Source organism: Camelus ferus, chromosome 30 (genome assembly GCF_009834535.1).
Source record: "Camelus ferus isolate YT-003-E chromosome 30, BCGSAC_Cfer_1.0, whole genome shotgun sequence".
Lineage (NCBI taxonomy): Eukaryota > Metazoa > Chordata > Mammalia > Artiodactyla > Camelidae > Camelus > Camelus ferus.
Genome location: NC_045725.1, coordinates 2,936,767 through 2,958,835, shown reverse-complemented (window position 1 = coordinate 2,958,835; position 22,069 = coordinate 2,936,767). Strand labels below are relative to the sequence as shown.

The following is a 22,069-nucleotide window of genomic DNA, read 5'->3' as shown; positions in this document are numbered from 1 at the left end:
GCTCATGGATGAAGTGCAGTCTTTTGAACTACACTGGCATTTCTCGAACCTGGAGCTTGCTTTCCTCCAGGGTCTGCCAGAGGGGCCCCTGAAGCAGCTGCCCGCATTGCCTGTCCCTCTGCTCTGCGTCCGGCGTGAGTTCCAGCCCACCTTGTCCTGGGCTCTCACAGTTCTTACTTTCGAGGCCAGCAGGACTGTTGGCCAACGTGGGAGCTGCGGGCTATTTTCTCAGCAGAGGGGCTTGAAGGTCTAGAGAAGATGTGCAATGCTGTGTTTCCCAGGAATGCTTGAGAAAGAGACTTTCCTGAGCCTAATTGGGTCTTAAAATTAGCCCCCTTACCCTTCTTCCAGATTTCTAAATTTTAACGTTTTGGGGTCAAATTGGATGCAGAGAGTCGTGTGTGACATATTTCTAGTCTTTGTGGTTAATATGTTCTATATATTTGTGCCCAAATTATAAGACTTGGGGTATATTTATTTATTTTCAAGAATTGAAGAGGTTTAGGACAGCTTTATTTTATGACATTCTTGATAAGTTTTTGTGATTATTGCACATTTATTCTTATTTGAAATAGTTTTAAGTTTATAGCCCTTTACCTAAATGGGTTTATAGAGAGCTCATTGTGAAACCTGAGGATTGTCCAGAGCATGGCAACCCTCTGTCTTCTAGAACCGTGACTATATGAGAGAACAAAAGTGTTTGCTTTTTTAACTCAGCCTTGCTTTGCAGCAGTTTTCAGAGGTAGATTGAGTTAGTGAATTAGCTTTTATGTTTATTCTAGAGTTTTGTTGACTGAGTGATTTAAGAAACTGGATTATTGAGCTCTCAGAGTGACTTAGGGGTGAAATGCCTCTGTGATTGGCTGTGACTTAGAAATAGTATTAAGCAAAGGCAAGATTCAGAAGCATGGCTTTTGTATATCTTTGAGAGAGTGGCAAGCCTCAGGAGTTTAGTTTCAGGTTCGCAGGTATTTAGAATTCTGTTGTGCCGTGTCTCAGTTATGTCAGCATTCCTAATTTCTAACTTAAAAACACATCCATTTAAAAAATTTAAGGTATCATTAATTTCATCTATAATCTCATAGTTCTCTGACATAACCTGGTTTTTAAACAATAATCATAATTTAGTTTTATTTATGTGATGGGAATAACAACTGCTATTTATTGTTTATACTTATGCAATTTTATAGATGGAGTTTTAACATTGAATGCGGAGAACACTAATTATGCCTTTCAAGTTCCAAACTTCCATAAATGTGAAATCTGTCTGCTATCTTTTCCAAAAGAGTCCCAGTTTCAACGCCACATGAGGGATCACGAGCGAAATGACAAGGTATGTATTTTAAAAAGAGGTGTCAGAAATGTGAGCGTTGAAACTGGAGGAATTGTAAAAATCAACATGTGAATAAACACTTGCCTTATCCCTAAGTTGTGAAACATTCCATACTATATAAATTCACATTTTGATGTTTTGTTTTTAGCTGTAGTTGTATTTCTAGCCGTCGTTAGCTAATGAGAGGAAGTGAGAGCTTATCTGCTGAATCTGAAGTCATTTATGAGTAGACAAAGGAGCGATCTTAAAATACGACTTTCTTCAGTAGTTTTGATTTCCCGTATCTCGATGGTTTTTCTCCGGCAGGGAGTGTTCCTCTGAAGTGGTCTTGCATTTTAAGAAGGTATTTGAGATATTTCAGATCTCATTTCAGCAGGAGCAACACTAAGTTAAACAGAGATTTGAACCCTTTTCTCCAGTGCCTCTTGGAGGAGGTGTCGGAACGTTCCTGTCCTGATGGAATGATCTGCCTGATGGGTGGAAGGCGGTGGTTACAGCTGCAGTGAGCGCAGGGCTTGCCAGCGTTTCTCTAGACTAGGAGAACCTGAGGCCAGGAGAACACCAGGGGTCTGTCTCCTGGGGGACCAGGTGTGGCCCGCTCCAGCTGTGTTTTCAGCGTGGATGATGCTGCTGTAACATAGCGGTGCAGCAGTAGCACCGGCGCACACTGGCAGTACTCTCCCAGATCTGGAAATCTGAAAACATGGACCCACTAGGGTCTTGGTATTTCCAAGAGAAAAACCAGTGATTACTTTATCTTTCTACAAGTAAGTGGCAGGTTACCTGCCATTTGGGGGAATTTAAGATGGGGATAAACAACTCTGTTAAAATCTAGCAAAATTTTTTATGGTTATTTTATCTGAAGTGATTTTGTTTATAGCAGTGGAGTTGTCATAAAAGAAGGGAAAAATCCCACTCAGTGAGTCGAAGTTTCTCACTTTTATTTTCATAGAGGCTACATTCTGGTGCATTTCTATGCAGCATTTCTTGTTAGAAGCATTTTCTACATAGACGTGGTGTTGTCCTTATAACTTCTTTGAGAAATTCTGTAAGGAGCTTCCCTACGTCCGTTTTGGATTTAATGACTTCAGATCCAGAAGGACTTGAGAAGCCCCTTAGGAGGCTTGTCTGTGGATTGTGGTACTTGTTAATATTTGAATGACATTGATTGTGTTTCAGTGGCTTCTTGACTTTTCTCTCCACTTAGCCACATCGATGTGACCAGTGCCCCCAAACCTTTAATGTTGAGTTCAACTTGACACTTCACAAATGTACCCACAATGGGGAGGACCCTACCTGTCCCGTGTGTAACAAGAAATTCTCCAGAGTGGCTAGTCTCAAAGCGCATGTTATGCTGCATGAGAAGGAAGAGGTAATTATTTTGGCCTATACTTTGTTAACTGATTTTTAAAATGCATCTAATCCTTAGGGGGATTTTAGGTATAAACTAGTTTTAAAAAGCCTTTCATGTAGGTTTCAAGGAATCATTTATCATTAAATTTGTCTTAGCTGGTCTCCAGGTCACTAGTAAAGCATTTTATTTTCTGGCCATGTTAGCACCTCAGGGCAGAGACGTTTTAATGTGCAGTATATTTGGGGGATCATAGTATGTCCGCATTGGCTGATAGAGGTTCCCCTCAACCCCTGCCTTTTTTCTTTTCAACAGAAATTAACTTTTTTTAAAAACTGAAGTACAGTTGGTTTACAATGTTGTGTTAATTTCCAGTGTACAGAATAGTGATTCATTTATATATGTGTGTATATACACACACACACACATATATACGTATATACATATGTGTGTGTGTGTGTGTGTGTATTAATAAACTCTTGGAGGATTCGGAGTGGCCAGAAGTGAATTTTCTGCCTCTAAAGATGGTAGAATTTCCTTGCTTGGCTTCTGGATCTGCTGACATGTGGGAATTTGGGAGAAGAAAATGAATTCATGATGACCTAAAGCAGTTGATGCACCAAAGTGAACAGTCCTGAAAAGGCCACAGGCATAGTCTTGGGGCAGGGTTAAGGATGGCAGGGCTCACTGCTGAGGAGTAAGGCCTGCCTGTTGCTGGAGCAGGTCAGCCCATTCTGACGTGTAAATGACTGTTGCTTTAAAATATTACCCCCACATTGTTATTGTAGAAAATTAGGAAAATGAAAACGTAGAAAGGAGACAAAAGAGTCACCTCTAATTCGACCATCCAGAGATAATTACAGGTAACTATTTGGTATATTTTCCCTCTGAGGCAGAAAAACATGTAGTATTTAAATTGCGTATATAAAACTTGCATCTTCACAATTGAGTTTATACTTTGCATATAGGTTTGTGTTCTCTTTTTATATATGTCTTGGATTTTTAAGTATAAAATAATTTATGTTTATCTTTTAGAGTTTTATTATATAAGTAATACATGTTTATTTTGGAAAAAGTTAGAAACTAAAGATTAACAAAAGTACCATAAAAGAACCAATAATCACACTAGTTGAAAAGAATGTGTACGCAGTGTACCCTTGAACATCATGGATCTGAAATGTGCAGGTCCACTTTGACGCAGTTTTTTCAGTAAATGCGGGCTGCAGTGCTGCACGGCCTGAAGTCGGTTGCGTCTGAGGGTGCGGAACTGTGACGCAGTGGGGCTGCTGTGCAGGGGTTCGTGCCCCCAAATCTCCTTTTATTCAAGGGTCAACTGTGTAGTTTTTTAGCCTTTTTTTTGGCTATACATGCTTTCCATAAGGAAAAGAAAGTATATTCTCATAAATTTAAGAGTAGTTTTTTAATGCAAATATAGTTATGTGCTATTTCGTAACCTGCTCTTTTCCTTTAGTATGTTGTAAGTACATCTTTCCGCCTTTCGCTTACCATGAGTGTTTTCCCCATGTTCCTGTTTTAATTACTAAAGTCGTCAGTCTGGACATAGCATCATGGATTTAATCATTTCCTTTGCCATTTGCCATTTAAGTTGTTTATACTTTTCAGTATTATGAATAATACATCTCTGTGTGTATCTTTAATTGTTTCATTAAGATAGTCCTCCAGGTGGATTTACTGAACTAACAAGACTTTTCCAAGCACTTTATGGAACACCACGTTGTGTTCTAGAAAGCGTGTGCTGCTCAGTGCCTTTTCAAGACTGTAGGCCTGCCTGTCTCACTCAGTGTAGCGATGTCCAGAAGTGACCGTTGCCTTCTTTTTAAAAAGCAGAAAGTGTTTAATATGGTATATTAAAGTGTCGTGAAACAAGTTCTGCATGCACATAGAAAGAATCAAACAGTAGAGAAGGTTTGGAGAGTGAGGAGTTAAGTCTCCATCCACCTCTGACTTTGGGTTCTCCTCCCTCATGGGCACCGGTGCACAGACAGGCCTCTGCCCCCCACCAGCGCGCCTGCGTTATTCGCACTTGTGTTTTCAGTAGGCTGTGTCCTGGGTGTCGTAAATAGCCGCGTGTTGCATGTGTGCGTGTGTACGCCTGTGTCACAGCAGGGCTCTGTCTTGGCGGCTCTGCGCTTGTGCACAGAGCTGCCTTGAGCCCTCTGTTCATCCACAGGTTCTGGTTCCTGTGATTTGCTTAGAACCACGTTCCAAGTGCCAAATTACTGTTTTAGAAAAATCCCACTGTGTCTTCTGGGGCAGGTCCACACTGTGCAGGGCACACATACTCCAGAGAGCACAGGTTCACTCCTCACGGGGTGATGAGGTTGTTTTATTTTGTTTTCATCTAGCACATGGGGGCTTTAAAGTAACCATATCTCTCCCCTCCCACCACCACCACTTTTGAACGGTTTTAAAATAGTTGCAGACATCATGTCATTACTTCACCTCTAATTACTTCAGTTATATCCCCTAAAAACAAAGACACTTTTCCTATCACAAAACAATGATCACTCAAGAATTTAACATCTCTCTAACAGTCCGTCTTCAGGCGCCCTGTTGGGAGGGGCAAGGAGTGACTTATGAGAGCTGAGGAGATGCTCTTCCTTTGGCCTTAGAAGCAGCAGCTGAGGCAGGCTCCTAAGGAGGCAGGTGTGCAGGTGGAGGTGGAGGCCCGGGGTGAGGCCGCTCCCGAGGTGTCAGAGCAGGCTCCCTCCTCTGGCCACAGCCTTCTTAGACTCTGTCTCAGTAAGTTATCACTGAGGCCAGAAACTGAGTTCTTTTTATTGAGTAACTAAATCTAAGCAGTTTAGTAAGTATTGTCTTAAATAACTTAGTGGTCATTTGAAAAATTACCATATATAAATTGGGTGCTGCCTAGCTTTTTAAACCCCGGCATTTCCTGTTTCACATTGATTTTCGCTCACTCCCTGCTTTTTAACCACAGCAACTACCGACCCCAGCTTCACAAAGTTGTGATGTTCCTGAAACTGAGCTGTATGGAGCTAGTTGTCCGTGTGATGTTGCACAGTTGTTGAGGTTCCTTGGAGAGTGTCCGCTGTCCCCTGGCCCCCATGAGGTTGTCACACCCTACTACCCCCTCTCAGGCTGGGGCTTTGGCTGGGTAGCCTCATGGTTCTCTGAGATGGGGACATTGCCTTGTCTGCACAGAGAAACGAGGTGCTGGGGGATGGGGATGGGAAGCTGGTTTTGGGGCCATGGGAGCAGAGCCTGAGCAGGAACTAGTACATGGACAGTGTCCGCAGATTGTATCTCAGGGACACACACATCATTGCTGTGAATCCTTCTGGGCGTGATTGGGTAGGGGTGGGACTGTGTGGCTTCCTCACAGTGCCCATGAGCCCGGGTGCGAGTGCAGGTGGGTGTTTGCATCAAGGTTGGGATTTATGAAGCACATGTGATGGAGTAACAAAGGAGTCAGGGTGTTGGCAAGAGAGTTGAAATGACATAACGTGATCTAGGCAGATGAGCGAAGGGGTGAAACACGTTTGCGAGTGCGTTTGCGTGTGCGTGTGCGTGTGTGTGTGTGTGTGTGTGTGTGTGTGTATGAGAGAATCCTCCAGTGGGATTTCAGGGCTGGTGGAGGTGGGGTGGCAGTCCACCTGTACTGGAATTCTTGTCGGCCCGCTCTCGGGTGACAGCGGGAGCCGGAGCTGCTGCCCTTCCTCTGATCCCACACCCCCTGCGCCGGCCACCAGGACAGCGAGGCGTACTGTGCTCCATCCTGACGTTTCTTCAGATACGCTCTTTAAGTGTCTCTCGCCTCCTCCATAGCTGGAGAGAGGAACAACGGTAATTTGTCATTTCCAGATGCTCTTAGCTTTTTATGCATTATTTTCAAAATCTTCCCTTCATTGTATTTTCCCTTCCACACACTTTGTCCGGATTCTTTTCTAGGCTGTTCCACAGGATGGTGTTCACGGTTCTTCCACCTCTGGTCACTGCCCGCTGTGTGCTCACTTGCTTATGTCAGGTTTTCACCATTGCTGTTTAGCATCGTTCTGACGTAAGCTACTGCAGCGGGAGCGCGTCCTGTGCGGGCAGCTGGGTGGGAGCTTGTGCAGGCTGGTCTCCTCTGCACCCTTTGTTTCAGAGCAAAACACCAGCTGTCTTAGTCTGTTGCTGTTGAGGTTGTAGGAACGTAAACAGTTCATAGTTTCTGACTCTCCATTTTTTTTTTCAAAAGGCCTCTGAGAAATGCCTAGTTTCTGAAACCAGTTGACTTTACATTTCTATTACTACCAACCTGTCTTCTGTTTCCTCTCTTCAAATGTAACAGGTTCTCTCTTAGATCAGTAAATAATCATAGGAGAAGAAAAGGGTGGAATAGTCAGGACAGAGGCTTCTACAGCTGTGCCCTGGAGCTGGGGGAAAGCTTCTCCCTTGTCGTTGGGCTGCCAGGAGAGGGGCCCTGAGAGTGGGCAGTGATACTCAGTAACCTGACCTCAGCGACCCCTGCCGAACAGGAATTCAGGACTAGTGAGTTCACAGTAACTGAATGGCAAAAAAGGCTTTGCTATGTGAAGATGTATTGGCAATATGTAAAAAATTGGGTGTTCTTTTTAACACAGTGGTTGTATTAGGGTAGAAGTTCAGAGTTTTCCTCTGTCACCTGGCATTCTGGTGTCTGCAGTACAGACCTGGGGTGCATTTGAGACTGCCCAACATCCCCCTTGCTCTGTTCTCCCCAAGTGTCACCTGTACACATGGTTTACAGTGAGAAGACGGAGGAAGAGGGGGCGCACCTGCTCCATGAAGCATGACCCATGGCTGAGTGTTTGTGCTGCTGGTGCCCCAGTGGGAGAACCGCGTCATCACCGGGCCATCAGTGCTTAGGAAGGTGGGGAAACCGAGTTTTAGTCATATGCCCAGCCAAGAGGTCTGTGCTTGCAGCAGAGAAGAGCAGGTTCTGGGACAGTCATCAGTCTTTTCCGTACGTGTTAGTAGTACATTTTAGCTACCTTTGCCTCTTGTGTGTGCTTTTATTTCTCAGTTAATTGGTTTGAATATGATATATTAGTAATAGCTGCAGGAATAATTCCTTATCTTTAGTCCCATTTAAAAGTCACCTGTAAGAATCCAGCTAAGATGGATGCAGCAAATTGTGTTTTCTTTCTGTTTTTCTTTCTGTTTAGATACTTCTTTATTTTTGACAGTTTCCTAGAAAGAATTTTCTTTGTTGTCAGTGAGTTACTCAGAGTCTAGTAGTTCACTGATCCCTTAAATTATTATATAATAATACTTATTCAGAGTTGGTTAAGTTGAAGTCATTATTGGGTTGCTCAGAGTGCCCATCCATCCTCGTCTTTTCTGCAGAGGATGCTCTGAGTAGCAGCAGCGAACAGCCTCACCTTAATGCAGGTTTTATACCTCCATGCGGCTGATCACAGTGATCAGGAGAAGTCTGCTGGGAAGAAATAGCTACGTGTTTTGTTGTTTGGAAATAACAGTGATGCTCACTGACAGGTTACACTCATTCTTTTCCATGTCTGGATAGTTCATTTTGAGGATCATTTAAGTAAGTAATTGTATTATGGGACTTCGAGTGAGTAAACTAACTGAACTTTGTACTAAGTCGGCAGTCCTTACTGACCCAAGCCATTCTGAGTACGTCCTGTGTGCTGTGCACTTGTCCGCCTCTTACATGCATCCTTTTATTTAACTTTATGACAGCCCTGTGCGGCAGGTACTGCTGGCATCACCATTTCACGGGCTTGGAGTGGTCAGCTCACCTGAATGCACACAGATGGTGACTGGCAGCCTTTGTGTGAACTAGGACCCCACCCCAGCACGTCTGGGCCAGTGTTATCGTAATTAAAATAGGAGTGGCTTAAAATTTATAGTGGCTGTATTTTAAAAAGTTAAAAGAAAATGTGAAATAAAATTTGTTTTAATATATTTTACTTATGAAAATAAATCCAAAATATTATAATTGCTAATATAATTAATTCATAATATAATTTCATGAAGTCTTTGAAATCTTGTGTGTGTTTTACACTTATTCCACAGCTCTGTTCAGTCTGTACCTATTTCAGGTGCTCAGCAAGCCACTTCTGGGCAGAGTCCCAGATTTTTCTGTAATTGACTGATAGGCGTTTTCATTTAAAAATCTACCAGCTGTCATTTTCGTTAAAGGTAGTCCATTAAACTATTATCTTAATTTGAATTCTGTCCTGATTCTTTTGTGTTGAAGTCACTCTGCTTCTCTTTGACGTTTTCACAGAGTAGATGGACAAAATGCCATTGACCCAACAGCCAGTTTGAAACAGTTCACTTTGCTTAAAAATTGTATTGTTTTCTCATCCTTTTCCCTGTGTTTCTATCAGGAAAGAAATGATTTTTATTTATTCCTATTAGGATAGAATGATATATTTTTTGAGAGGCAAAAATATGTGAGTGTTTGTTCCAAAGGAAAGTGCAGTTCATGCCCAGCTGTTGACAGCACGAGTGTTTTTGGGAAGCCGTGCTCTGGAGTGCTTGCTCCGCTCACAGGCGCTCTCCGTCCGCAGAACCTCATCTGCGCCGAGTGTGGGGACGAGTTCGCGCTGCAGAGCCAGCTGGCCGTGCACATGGAGGAGCACCGCCAGGAGCTGGCTGGGCGCCGCGCACGCACCTGCAAGGCCTGCGGGAAGGACTTCGAGACGTCCTCACAGCTGAAGGAGCACATGAAGACCCACTATAAGATCAGGTATGAGCCTGTGCTTGGGCTACACAATTATGTGGTATGGTAAAAATCTGCATACTTTGCTGTGATTGGTTAAAAATCTTGGCTACTTTAGAAACGAGCACACAGCAACTGATCAGGTGTGGTGTCAGGGTGTCTGTTACAATCTGGTTATCACGTGTCATGTCTACAGTAGGAAAGGTAAGATTGAAAATTAAAAATAGGTGTCAGGCTGCATGGGTAAGAATGTTTAGCTCTTTGATAATGTTAAAAGCTGTAGAGCTAGGAATTGGCAGTACATTTTTATGGGCAGGTAATGAGGTGTACAGGGCCAGATTAGCACCCTTTTTATTGACCTGGTTTATTTATACTGCCTGTTTAGAACTTACATGTGCCTGACACTGTACTTAGTGTGTATATAAATATGTAAACACAACTTCATTTAATCATTACAAACAGCCATTCAGGCCTGGATACTTTTCTGTCCCCATTTTGCAGGTGAGAAAACCTAGATTCCAGAAGTCAAGTGACTTTCACAAGGTTTTACAGCTCTTAGGTCAAGTGTTAGGGATTTAAACCCCAGGAGTCTCATTTTAGAGCTCGTGATATTAGCAACCCTGCCTGTATTTAAAACATATGGATTTATTCCTAGTATACCTTAACACGTTTCTCAAAATTTTGTAGTTGACCTAGTCCTGATTGTATAGTTTTTCTGATATTTCCTTTTCTTAATAAAATGAAATACAAAGTTCTTCTGGCCCTTTGTGCTCAAGTTAGCAGATGGTGACAATCAGTAGTCACACTCATTGAACTAATCTCTACAGCAAACTGTAAAAGCCAGCATTAATTAACGTTTTCACTGTAATATCAGTTTAACTTGCCACCATTCCAAATTTCAGTATTTAGGAAATACCTATACTTTTTAACAACCACCATCACCAAGTAACAAAGTTTATAAAATGCTGGAACACTTTGTGGTATTTATTTACCATTTTAGGCATTGTGTTTTAGAAATGTGATGACCCCCAGTGGTCCGCATTCTCTCCTCTCTCCCACCTGCTTCACTTGTTGGTGACCACTGTGGTTCCCGCCAAATACTTCGTGATGTCAGTAATTTTTAAACCCCTCCAATGCAATGCGTGTGCTCTGTCACACCAGGTTTTTATTTTGATGAAGTTTTATCACAGGCACTTTGTGTCCCTGAAGGTTTTGGAGAGATGATTGGGGATATTTTAGGGGCCACCATGCACTAGACCACACTGGCTCTGAGTCTTTGGGAGCCAGCAGGCCATCTGACTCAGGGAGCTGTCATTTTATCCAGGCAGACACAGTGACGGAGTGGAGGGAGGGTCAGTGCGCAGCCTCAGAGAGTGGTGGGTAGGGAGGGATGTGGGACTGGACTCCCTGGGGCAATACTCCGGGGTGGGGCCATGTGGTGAGAGGCCTGTTTGTGTAGCTTTTCCCAGCAGGAGCACTGCCAGTGGGCCTAGGGGAGGAGGGTCCTACAGGCCTGGGTGGCTGGGGCTTCCAGGTGAGGGAGAGCAGTCGCCGCCATCTCAGTAGCTATGGGCATTCTGCGCTTGACCAGAGAGGAGCCTGTGACAGAGGGGAGCCTGCTGGGGCTGAGTGTGAGGGTGGCAGGCCCAGGGGCTGAGGGTACCTGAGGCCATCCCGGGAATGAGGATTTTATCTCAGGCGCAGTGGGGGAGCTGGAGGGTTTTACACAGGCAGGGCCTGCCCAGCCTTCGTGGTATGGCGTGGCTGCTGGGTGGTGGCCCGGTGGTCAGGGCAACGGGAGGATGCTGTTGTAAGACGTGGTGGCTGCAGAGTTTAGAGACAGGAGCATCCTGGGGGCTGTCTGGGGTGAGACCAGCAGCTTTTGGAGGTGGGCTTGATGTCAGGAGTGAGGGAGAGGGAAGAACCCAGGGTGACATCAAAGGTTGAGGTTGCCCAACTGGGAGTTTCCTGTCATAAGAGGAGCAGGCCGAGAGTCAGGCGAGAGTTACGTTTGTCACTTGGTAGATTTGAGCGCCGATCGGCCTTTCAGATGTTAGGTGTATGGGGCTGGTGCTCCCCGGAGGGATCAGACTTGTTGGAGGCGGGACTTGGAATCCTCAGCACCTGGGAGACTGGAAGAGGGAGCATGGGCTTGAGTCTGTGTGGAAACTATACCTGCCCGGTCTTTGCATTTGGCCATCACAGGTAAAGCGCTGTCTCGAGAGACGTTCCGACCTTTCCCCCTCCAAGAATGGGTTTATGATACTGGATACACGTGTGTGTGTGTGCTGGACACTTGCACTTGTATGTGGTTAATTTCTCATTAAAGTGCTCACGACCAGTCGGCTGGATGTTGGGGTAGGACTTAGCTGGGAAGGGATCCTGTATGGGAGGGGGAGGCTTTCTGAGTGCCCCACTCTGCGTCTACCAGGGTGTCCGGCACGAGGCCCTACAATCGGAACATCGACAGGAGCGGGTTCACGTACTCCTGCCCCCACTGCGGGAAGACGTTCCAGAAGCCGAGTCAGCTCACTCGGCACATCAGGATACACACAGGTACGAGGATTTAGGACGGGGCCTGGGGGAGGGATGGGCCTCAGCCTGCTGACCTGGGATTTAATCCGACCTTTCTGTGTTTGCTGCTGTGCCCGTGGTGCTAGTCCTGAGGTTTTGAGTTGGCCCCGGGGTGCAGTCCGGGAGGTGTGCTGCCGGGGAGGGTCTTGAGTCTGGGTAACGTATATACGTATTTCTCTCTTAATCCATCAGATGCCCACACAACACGGGGTTACATTTGGACCGTTTTTCTTCCCCTAGGTGAAAGGCCGTTTAAATGCAGTGAGTGTGGTAAAGCTTTTAACCAGAAGGGGGCGCTGCAGACCCACATGATTAAGCACACGGGTGAGAAGCCCCACGCCTGCGCCTTCTGCCCCGCTGCCTTTTCTCAGAAGGGGAACCTCCAGTCGCACGTGCAGAGAGTTCACTCAGAGGTACGGCGCCCTGGGGCGCACTCAGAGGTGCACAGCGCGTCCAGGCCACGCGCTGGCTCCTGCCTTAATGAGCGGGCCAGAGAAGTTCTGCTTTAAAATGCAGATGAAGTGTCTGTGCAGAACAGACCCTGTGTAAAAATATAAAAATAATATATATACGTACGTATGTATGTATACACACACGTACATGCACCTATATCTATATACATGTGAACCTTTTTGGCTTATACATGGGAGAAATTTAAAATACTGTTTTTCATCTTTTTACTAATAATATTATAGCTTTGATGAAGAACTATTTGAAAATAATCATAATTTTAAAAAATTTATTTATTTTACAATGCCATAGTTTTTAAATTGAAGTATAGTTGGTGTACAATATTATACGTTACAGCTGTATGATGTAATGATTCACAAGTTTTTAAAGGTTAGACTCCATTTGTAGTTACTATAAGCTATTGTCTCTCTTCCCCGTGTTGCACATCCTTGTAGCTTATCTTACACCTGATAGTTTGTACCTCTTAATCCTCCACCTCCATTTTGCTCCTCCCTCTCCCCATCCTCGCTGGTAACCACTAGTTCCTTCTCTACATCTGTGCGTCTGTTTCTTTTCTGTTATATTCGCTTGTCTGTGGTACTTTTTAGATTCCACATGTCAGTGATCTCTTACAGTATTTGTCTTGCTCTGGCTGACTTACTTCACTCAGCATAATGCCCTCCAGGTCCATCCATGCTGTGCACCAGAAGCTAACACAACATTTTAAATCAACTGTACTTCAATTAAAAAGCAAACAAACAACACATTTAAGATACGGGCAAAAGAACCGAACATTCTTTGAGAAGAGGAAATGCGATGGCCAACAGGAGCAGGAAAAGCTGCTCAGCATCACTAATACCAGGGGAATGCAAATCAAAGTCACAGTGAGACACCGTCTCACACCTGTTCGGAATGGCCATCATCAAAAAGAACACAAATAACAAATTTTGGCAAGGATGTGGAGAAAAGGGAACCCTGGTACACTGTTGGTGGGAACGCAGATTGGTGCAGCCACTGTGGAAAAGAATAAATATGGAGGTTTCTCAAAAACCCAAAACCAGAACCACCACATGGCCCAGCAATTCCAGCCCTGGGCACATACCCAAGAATAATACCTTTGTCGGTCACAGCCCATCAGTCTGAATGTTAATGTATTTCATCCCGTTAGCAAACCTGAAGCACAGACATCGTCAAGTGTAAGGACTTGAAAGACAAGAAGTAAAATTTGGGAAGAAAGTATTTTTCCCATTGCTAGTATTGCCACCCTTACGTACAGCTCCATTCACATTGTCTATCAAACAGAGTTCTGGTCGGCTGATTTCCCTCCCTGTTGCGTGTTAACTGTTTCAGTGAAACTGATGTTCCCACTTTCTTGTCTCCAGATAATACTGATTTGTAAACCTCTGGAAATACTTCTCTTGAGCCGGTTAACCTTTGCTCTTATTAATTGTCATGATTTGGTCCTACTTAGTCTAACTGTAGATTATGAAGAAATCTTTAAGCAAGACAAATATTTTATCATGGATTATTCATTTTATATAGCTGTCTTGGAGAATGAAAAGTACGTTCCTAAAAGCAAATGTGTATCGTTTTATTTTCTCCTGGGAGTGAATCCTTCAGTAACACTAAGATGAAGAAATCCCTGCATACGTCATAGAGTTTGTAAGCAGATTCAGAATTTCAAATGCAGTGAGTTACTTTTGAAAACTAAGTTTTATCATCCAAGACCAGAGACACGGGGACGAGCTGTAAACGTCAGGTTGCCGCTGGCTCTCAGGGGAGTAAATTTGGCCGCGTGGCTTACCCTTGAGGAGCTGCCCTGCATGAAGACGGCGGCTGAGCAGCGGTAGTGTGTCTGTGCAGCACCAGGAATCTAGGTGGACTCAGAACAGCCCTGGGATGTGCCCGCAGGTGCGCCCGTGTTTGGGAAACTCTTCTGGGGGGCTGGGCACCCTCCTGTCCCCCGGCCTAGAGACCCCATGGGACCTGTGGTGGGACAGATCACTGTTCCAGAAACGACCTATGCAGATTCATTTGTGTATCTTACCTAATCCTTGATGAAGCTAAAGCAGTAAATTTGGTTCTGAACAAGGTGCTGGACAGAGTGGAGGCCTCATCCAGGTTCACAGGGCCGATCACTTGTCAACCAGCCGTCGTAACTGACGCACACACGCTGCTCTTGAGCGGCAGGGAGTATGTTCTAGATGCTCTCTCTGTGTCTGGATGTCCCGTTCGTCCTACTGCTCCCTCTAGTCCACTTTCAGGTCTATCGTGGTTTTAAAAAGCAGTCAGTGATGTGGACTGTCGGAGCTGGTGATGGGAAATTTATGTATTGTGTCACCATCATTCCTAACGTGTGTGTTTAAGGATTGGTCAGAGTCGTATTTATATCTGACTGTCACACCTGGGTTATTGAGCATTGTACTTTTAACCGGTTAAGAAATTGAGAACACGTCAGACTTTTTTTTTTCAACCAGGTCACAATAACTGAAAACTATGATTTTTTTCACTCCTGAACCAGTTCAAATTTTTGGAAAAGACTGAAACTTCAATTAATCTCATACTGGCAGTGTTGACTAAAGATTGGGTCATTGATTCTAGAGCTGTTTAACTTAAGAGAGAAAGTGTGATAAAGGGTTAGATTATTTCTGTCATTTTTAATTGAATGATAAATTATGATTTGTCACAAGTTAAATATTTTAATCTAACAATTAATTGTAAAAAATCACTTTTTTTTAATTCTTTAAGGTCAAGAATGGCCCTACTTATAACTGTACGGAATGTAGTTGTGTGTTTAAAAGCTTGGGCAGCCTGAACACGCACATCAGCAAGATGCACATGGGCGGGCCGCAGAGCGCCGCCGGCGCCGCGGAGGCAGCCCACGTGCTGACGGTGAGTGGAATGTGTTCTCTCCCCGAAGTCGGCCGTCTTAGTTGTGACCGACCTTTAACACTGACTGTTATATAGGTTATGATTTAGTACCATAAAGGTGCTATAAAGTTTCCCGTATGGACGTATGGTGCTACTTTGTTTAGTGAAAGAAAATCAATTTTTAAAAATAATTTAGAAGAATAGTACATGATTCCAAATTTCTGGACTGTCATCTCAACCAAGTTAAAAATAAGACAGAATCATTACTTTTTGAAATTGTGATTCTTAACAGTGTTGTTGATGATTATTATCGAATGTCCTTTTTCCTTATGTTTTAATTTAACAGTCACTTCTCTTTTTAAGGTAATAGTTCTCCGTCTCTAATGTGACAGTGGTATTTTTTACTGAGACTTTGGGCTTTTGGGAAACGAAATTGTATTTTCCAGCACATGTATTTAAAACTGTGACTTGAAACACACGCACTTTATTCTTTTTCTGTGGCTCAGCCTCGCCCTGCTGCCTCCGCTGCCCTCGTGGCTGAGAAGGCAGCTCTCACCTGCCACCCGGGGCGCTGAGTGTGGCGTCCCGGCAGCCCTCGGCCGGACGGACGTGCCCAGCGTCGGTGCAGCTCAGGAGTGCAGTTGGTTGGTAGTTTGTGTTAAGTCAACAGCTGCCTCTGACCAGAATAGAAAATAGGCCTCGTTTGCTTTTAGTTCCCAGGCATGAGGTTCATTTAGTGTTTGTTTTTCCCTTTCTTTTCTCACAATACTTGTAGCTTGGGATGGTTCCTCAGCTTACTCTCGATCAGGGAGAATTCTGTGAAGAAGTTCTAATGCTGGGGAATAATTAGAGTATGATAATTCTACTTAGAGTCTTAAATTCTACTTAGGATTGAGTATTTTTTAAATAAAATTTTCAGTGTATAAATCAAGCGGATACTAGAGTTTTCACCATTTCCTTTGGCAATATGCAAATCAAATACGTAGCTGTAGAGAATTACCTGGCATGATAATTCAGATTATTTAAAAATTTTATGTTCTCAGTAAAACCAGCAGATGTTGTACAGGGGCTTGGAAACTAGTAAGCTACCCCGCCTTTCCCCTGGTTCGTGTGTGTTCTGCCTCAGGATGCACAGACTGCCCCCAGGACTACCTAGGAATCCATTCAGCCGCCTAAACACTGCCTCTTATGTTGCCTCTCCCATTTTGACTCTTGGCCTTTTTGCTTTACTTTTGAGAGTTTTTTTCAACTTTATCTTATGACTCTTCATTGAATTTTTTTTAAGCTAGTAAGGTTTTTAATTTCTGAGATCTGTCCTTCGTGATCTTACTGTTTCTTTTTCAAGATACTCTTTTCTGGTTTGATGCACTTTCCTTTGAGATCTAAATAGCATTTCTTTTAAAAGTTCTCTTCTTCTCCTTGAGTACCTGTCTTGGTCATCTCCTCGCCCCTCCCTCTTCAGATACCTTGTGATGATCAGTTGCCTGTGTTAAAGACGAGGCGGCCATAAACCCGCCTCTGAGCTTTTTGTGCGTGAGCAGAGCTGGTTGATCACCAGGGTTACTTTACATGTGATTGGCCAGGGAGCCAGCTCTTAAACTTGGGGTCCCCGGTGGCAGAAGGCAGAAGACTATTTTGTTTAATCAGGGGACTAAGGATACAGAAGGTGGCAATCCCCTATTTCTCTGCCTGAAGGTAGGTCCCTCACTGCCTTCTGTTCTGTGGAGGAAGACAGGCCAAAGTAATTTTCCACCGTCTTTTATTCCTTTAATTAATAGACTTTCTTTCTTTTTTTCTTTCTTTTTACTTTATTTTAGTTGAAGTATAGTCAGTTTACAATGTGATGTTTATTTTTTAGAGCAGTTGTAGGCATATAGTAAAGCTGAGCGGAAAGCACAGAGAACTGGCGAAGACTCCCCTGCACCGACACCCGTGGTTACCCTCGTCCTGACTGCAGGCAGGGGACGGCGCAGTGGTCACCACCGATGGGCGAACACTGGTGTGTCGTGATAGAGGGGCTGGGCAGGCTTGGCTGGTGTGACGTCGGCTGTCCCCCAGCCCAGCGCCACGCGGGGTGGGCTCTGCCTGCCGTCTCTGGGTGCAGCCGTTCAGATTCCTGGGTCTCTGAGGAATCGGATTGGCTCTCTCCTCAGATATCCTGGCTATAGCTTTTCAGGACATTTATTCCTCCAGTGCCACTGTTTTTCAGGAATTTTTGGAGTATTTTAGACCAAAGTGATTCCTTTTTTATTTTCTGCAGTTTGTGACTGTTTTATTCCTTCATTTTGATGGGCTAAAGGGAGGTGAGGTTTGTGTGCTCAGTCCCTCACCTGGTAGTCATAGTTTCTGTTGCCACTTAAGACTTTAGGAAACTGTAGTAGAAGAATTCATTGAATATGTTCCTCTAAGAGCCAGTTCTGTGTCTTAACTTGAAAATCCGTGAGACATTTTATTTAAAATTTATGTTTGGAATATTGTGATATTTTAATGCTCACAAGGAAGATATGCTAGTTTCTTTCCTTGTTTTCTTTAAGTGGATATACAAATTACTGTAATTGTTTACCTTAATGAAACTGTTGCTGTGTTTCAGGCCACGCTGTTTCAGGCTTTACCTCTTCAGCAGACGGACGTCCAAGTCACGTCCGCGTCGAGCCAGCAGGGCTCGCAGGCAGTGACGGACGTCATCCAGCAGCTGCTGGAGCTGTCAGAGCCGGGGCCGGGGGAGGCCAGCCAGCCCCCTCAGGCTGGCCAGCAGCTCAGCATCACCGTGGGGATCAGCCAGGACATCTTACAGGTGAGACGCACCTGCCTGCTCTCGTCCGGGTTTCAGTGCTGACAGATGGTCAGGGCTTGTCGGAGTAAAGGGATCTTCATTAAAAATGTGTCCTAATTGAAAAATTACATTGAAACAAAATATACCTATTTAATTACTTACGGACAGTGCAGGATTTGAAATGATTTATTAATCCCTAAGTTACAAAAAGTATAAAACCCTAATTTTTTCTCTGTAAGTGAATTTTACTTGAAAAGAGTAGGCTTCTCAGAACTTTCTTGTATCTGTCCCTGTTGACAGACGGGTACGAGATGTGTCGTTCTTCCGGCTGTGGCTCCCCTGTAACTCCTTCCAGACAGTCCCTCCTCCCCCGCACCAGGGGACCCAGGAAGAGGGTGGGGGGAGGGGGAGGGAGCAGAGTGCTCTTCTGAATCTCGCTGTTAGTCACAGTCTTCATTTCCAAACATAGAGGCCCGGTTGTGAAAGCTCTCAGGATGTCCTGAAGGTCATGAGGGCGAGCCCAGTATAATTTAAAACAGTGATCCCCAAATCGGCTACAGACAACCGAAGTTGTCTGAGGTAAAATTTCTAACAGTTGAATTAATTCATTTTAATTCCCTTTAATTTAGAAATGTAAATGCTTGGCATGCTGAATTTTGGGTGGAGGTGAGATGTCAGATATGAAAAGGGACACTTCAGCCCTGGGGTTTGGAGCTTCACCTGTGGGAGTGGAGGCTATCCCTGCAGCGGGGCAGGGTTAGGATTCCACAGGCCGAGCTTTCTGGCGTCTTGGTGGTTGATTTTGACAGGTAGGTCTGGGCCGTCATGTCTCCTAACCTCCTAGTTTTGTTCTGTCTCAGCAAGCCTTAGAAAACAGTGGGCTGTCTTCAATTCCAGTTGCAGCGCCTCCTAGCGAGCCCAGCCACGCCAAGACCTCGGCGGCACAGGGGCAGAATCCTGCCGCCCCCGACGTTTCATGTGAGCCGACGGACCCTGTGGACACAGAGCAAGGAAAAGAGCAGGAAAGCACAGAGAAGTTGGAAAAGAAGGAAAAAAAGATTCTGAAGAAGAAATCACCATTTCTACCTGGTAATTTTAACGTACTTTAAGGTATAGACATTTTGGGTGGTTTATATTTAAGTTAGGTTTTTTTTTTGAGTATAAAATCTTACTGAGTCTTTTTTTTTAATGGAAGTCGAGTCAGTTTACAATGTTGTGTCAGTTTCTGGTGCACAGCAGACAGTTCAGTCATACACGTGAAACGTGCCCTCCTTTTTCTTCTGAAAGTAATACGTTTGTTGAAGCTTCTGATGATATCTCCCTAATAGCATTTATTTGTCATAAAGTTTGTTTAGCTTCTCTCTTTCCCATGGGCTGCCTTTGTCCCCCACTAGGGCCCCTCTGGACCTGTCCCTGTCCTGGCGAGGTCTGACTCCTCTCCCCTGCTGTCAGGCCCTGCCTTCCTGCCAGGCCTTCTTCTCATGGCTGAGCTGCCTCCTTTGTACCCAGTGCTGCCACGTGTGGCCTCTAAGGTGCAGCTTCTCTGCTGAAGCCCTGCGGCTCCCGTCACCCCCGGCTCCCCGTCTGCCTTAGAGCCCCGCGTCCTACCCCAGCCTGCGTCCAGTCTCTCCCCTCCCCTGTTGCTGGCTTCTGTTACGGTGACGATGGATTCCTGACATCTTCTGAACATTGTCACGTGTTCTGAATGCCACATATTTCCACAGGCTTTTCTGCAGCACAGATGTCTTCTTCCCGCCCCTCCTGTTCTCTGTCAAAATGCGGGCAGTCATCCGAGTTCAGCCCTGCAGCCTCTGGTGGGAACACCCGGGGCACACTCTGCTCCTCTCGGCCAGCAGCAGAATTGTCCTGGCTCCTGCCTGTGGGCTCCCGGAACACAGCCCGCAGCCCCCACACCCCGTAGTGCTCGGTGCGGCAGGTGCATGGGGCAAGTGCTGCTGAGTCTGACTTGGCTAAAATAGATTCCTCCCTTCTGGGCAAAAGGGCTTCTATAAAAATACCTTGTTTTCTACCCCTCCCAAGTGTCTTGGGAACAAGTGCTTTCTTGCTGCAAAGTATGGAAAACACTGTCACCTCTGTTAACACTTCTCTCTGAGAAGCATTTTTTCATTGTTAACTTGTGCTTGTGAACTCCTTGTTTCTCAGCCCACAAAACGTTGTGGTTCTGTTTTCCTTTTTCTCTTGATCTGACCCGTCCTCCCCTAGTGAAAAATAGTATGATGGAATCCAAGCAGTTTATCGCCTGGGTCTTCCTGGGAGCTAGGGAGGCAAGGAGGAGGAAGAGGGCCACTCCACATACTTCCAGTACCCGAATGGGAGCGTGTAGGTTGCAGGTTAGCTGAGCATCCTTGAGTGTCTCCTTTACACGCACCTGGTGACTGAGGGAAAGCCACGGTCCGTGTGGAAGCTTTCACGTGAGTTTTTGCTGCCTGCCGTCCGGCTGCCGCGCTGAGCCTGTGAGGACGCTCTGTCGTGGTGCCACACTCCTCCAGGCAAAGGGCTGCACCTGGCTTCCCGAAAACGCTGGGCAGCAGTGGCTTCCTAAACTGAGGGAGTGGGACTTCGTTCCTGGTCATTGCATATCTTTAGGTGTTAGAAACAGCTTTCTTTTTTGTACTGACTAAGCATTAGATGGAGATTTCAGAATGGAATTGCAGTTAACCTTATTATGCATTATTTTAATGTGGAGTGTTGTGCTTGTAAAGATTACGTACATTAATTTTTGAAATATTTGAATGAGTTAGATACTTAGAGTACTGAACAAGTTTATGTAGTTCTAGTAAATTTTAGATTAAACGTGATCCTTTATACAAATTGGAGCCAGCTCTTCTTTTTCCCCTTATTGGAAGTCCTGAGGGTTGAACTCAGGACCTCGTGCCAAGCACGTGCTCTAACCACTGAGCTGTACCTCCAGCCCCAGCTTTTTGTTTTGTTTTAATCATCTCTCTCATATTGTAATGAGAAAATTATTGGGGACATGTTTCTATATAGAGATACTCCTTTCGATTAAAACTTTTTAGGGACCAGCATACTTTTAATGTAATGATTATTTCTGAAAATACCCCTGCGAGGATAGTTGAATACCATTTGATACACTAACAAGGCCATGAGCAAATTATTCCGTCCATAAGTCATAACATTTTCTTAACAGTTTACAATTAACCTTAAATATATTTCCAAATTGAACATACTCTGCCATCTAAAGCTATCGCTATTTGATTTATTCAGTTTTGTGAGAGTGAATGTTTTTAGTAGAATTTGCTTTGTTATTATAAGAGGTGTTTTGTGTACGAATAAAACATTTAACAAACGCTTTTATATTTATCGTGAAACTTGTGACATATAAATTATTGTGACGTTTTAATAAAGTTTGAAATTTATCATTGTAGTAAAATACTGGCTGTGTAGAAATCACAGTGAGAGGTGTTTTGGAAAGCCAGCGACTTACTCCCTTAGCGCAGTGGCGGTGTGACTGTTTTGTGAGGAAACCTTTGTGAAGACCAGAGGGATGTCACCTCTTAGGCCAGAGCACGCCCTCGGTGGCGTGGCTCCTCATGGGCTTGGGCTTACTCTGTGAGCTCCGAGGGGCGACACCCGTGGCCGGTAGGGGTGCACGGCTCCAGGATGCCATGGGCTTTAGCTTCATCTGCTGTTTAAAAATACATTTTTATCCCCTGCATGCTGTTTTCAATTCCTGGTAACAGCCTTTCCTCTGCTTTCTTATTTTGCTGCTTGTAATCTGCTAAGTGCTTGGAGATCTGATAAACTATGACTTATATAATTTACATAAAAACTAAGTATAAATTGATTCTTGGTGAGAACCTTTGCAACCTTTGTGATTTTTCTTAAAATAACATGCATGAACATCTTGGATTTTTATTTATATCTACTTCAGATAATTCAAGATGCCAACCTATTTTGTACTCCTGCTTTTCTTTTTTTTAGGGAGGTCTGTGTTGTAAGTGAAGATGATTTCTCCCTATTCATGGTTCAGATAAATTA

At 44.5% G+C, this 22,069-nt stretch overlaps 1 protein-coding gene across 7 annotated transcripts in view; it reads left to right on the top strand.

Moving 5' to 3' along the window:
* ZNF236 (zinc finger protein 236) overlaps positions 1-22,069 on the top strand; it is an 80,081-nt gene that overhangs the window by 5,397 nt on the left and 52,615 nt on the right. For 3 of the 7 annotated variants that reach the window (XM_032470375.1, XM_032470377.1, XM_032470382.1), the window contains exons 2-9: positions 1,191-1,333; positions 2,541-2,705; positions 9,230-9,408; positions 11,813-11,937; positions 12,196-12,368; positions 15,154-15,297; positions 17,867-18,070; positions 18,910-19,138. In XM_032470375.1, the coding sequence (XP_032326266.1) occupies positions 1,191-1,333; positions 2,541-2,705; positions 9,230-9,408; positions 11,813-11,937; positions 12,196-12,368; positions 15,154-15,297; positions 17,867-18,070; positions 18,910-19,138 (1,362 nt within the window). Of the gene's footprint in view, positions 1-1,190; positions 1,334-2,540; positions 2,706-9,229; positions 9,409-11,812; positions 11,938-12,195; positions 12,369-13,124; positions 14,317-15,153; positions 15,298-17,866; positions 18,071-18,909; positions 19,139-22,069 lie in introns of those variants that run through there. The other 4 variants (XM_032470376.1, XM_032470378.1, XM_032470380.1 and 1 more) reach the window with 3 other exon arrangements.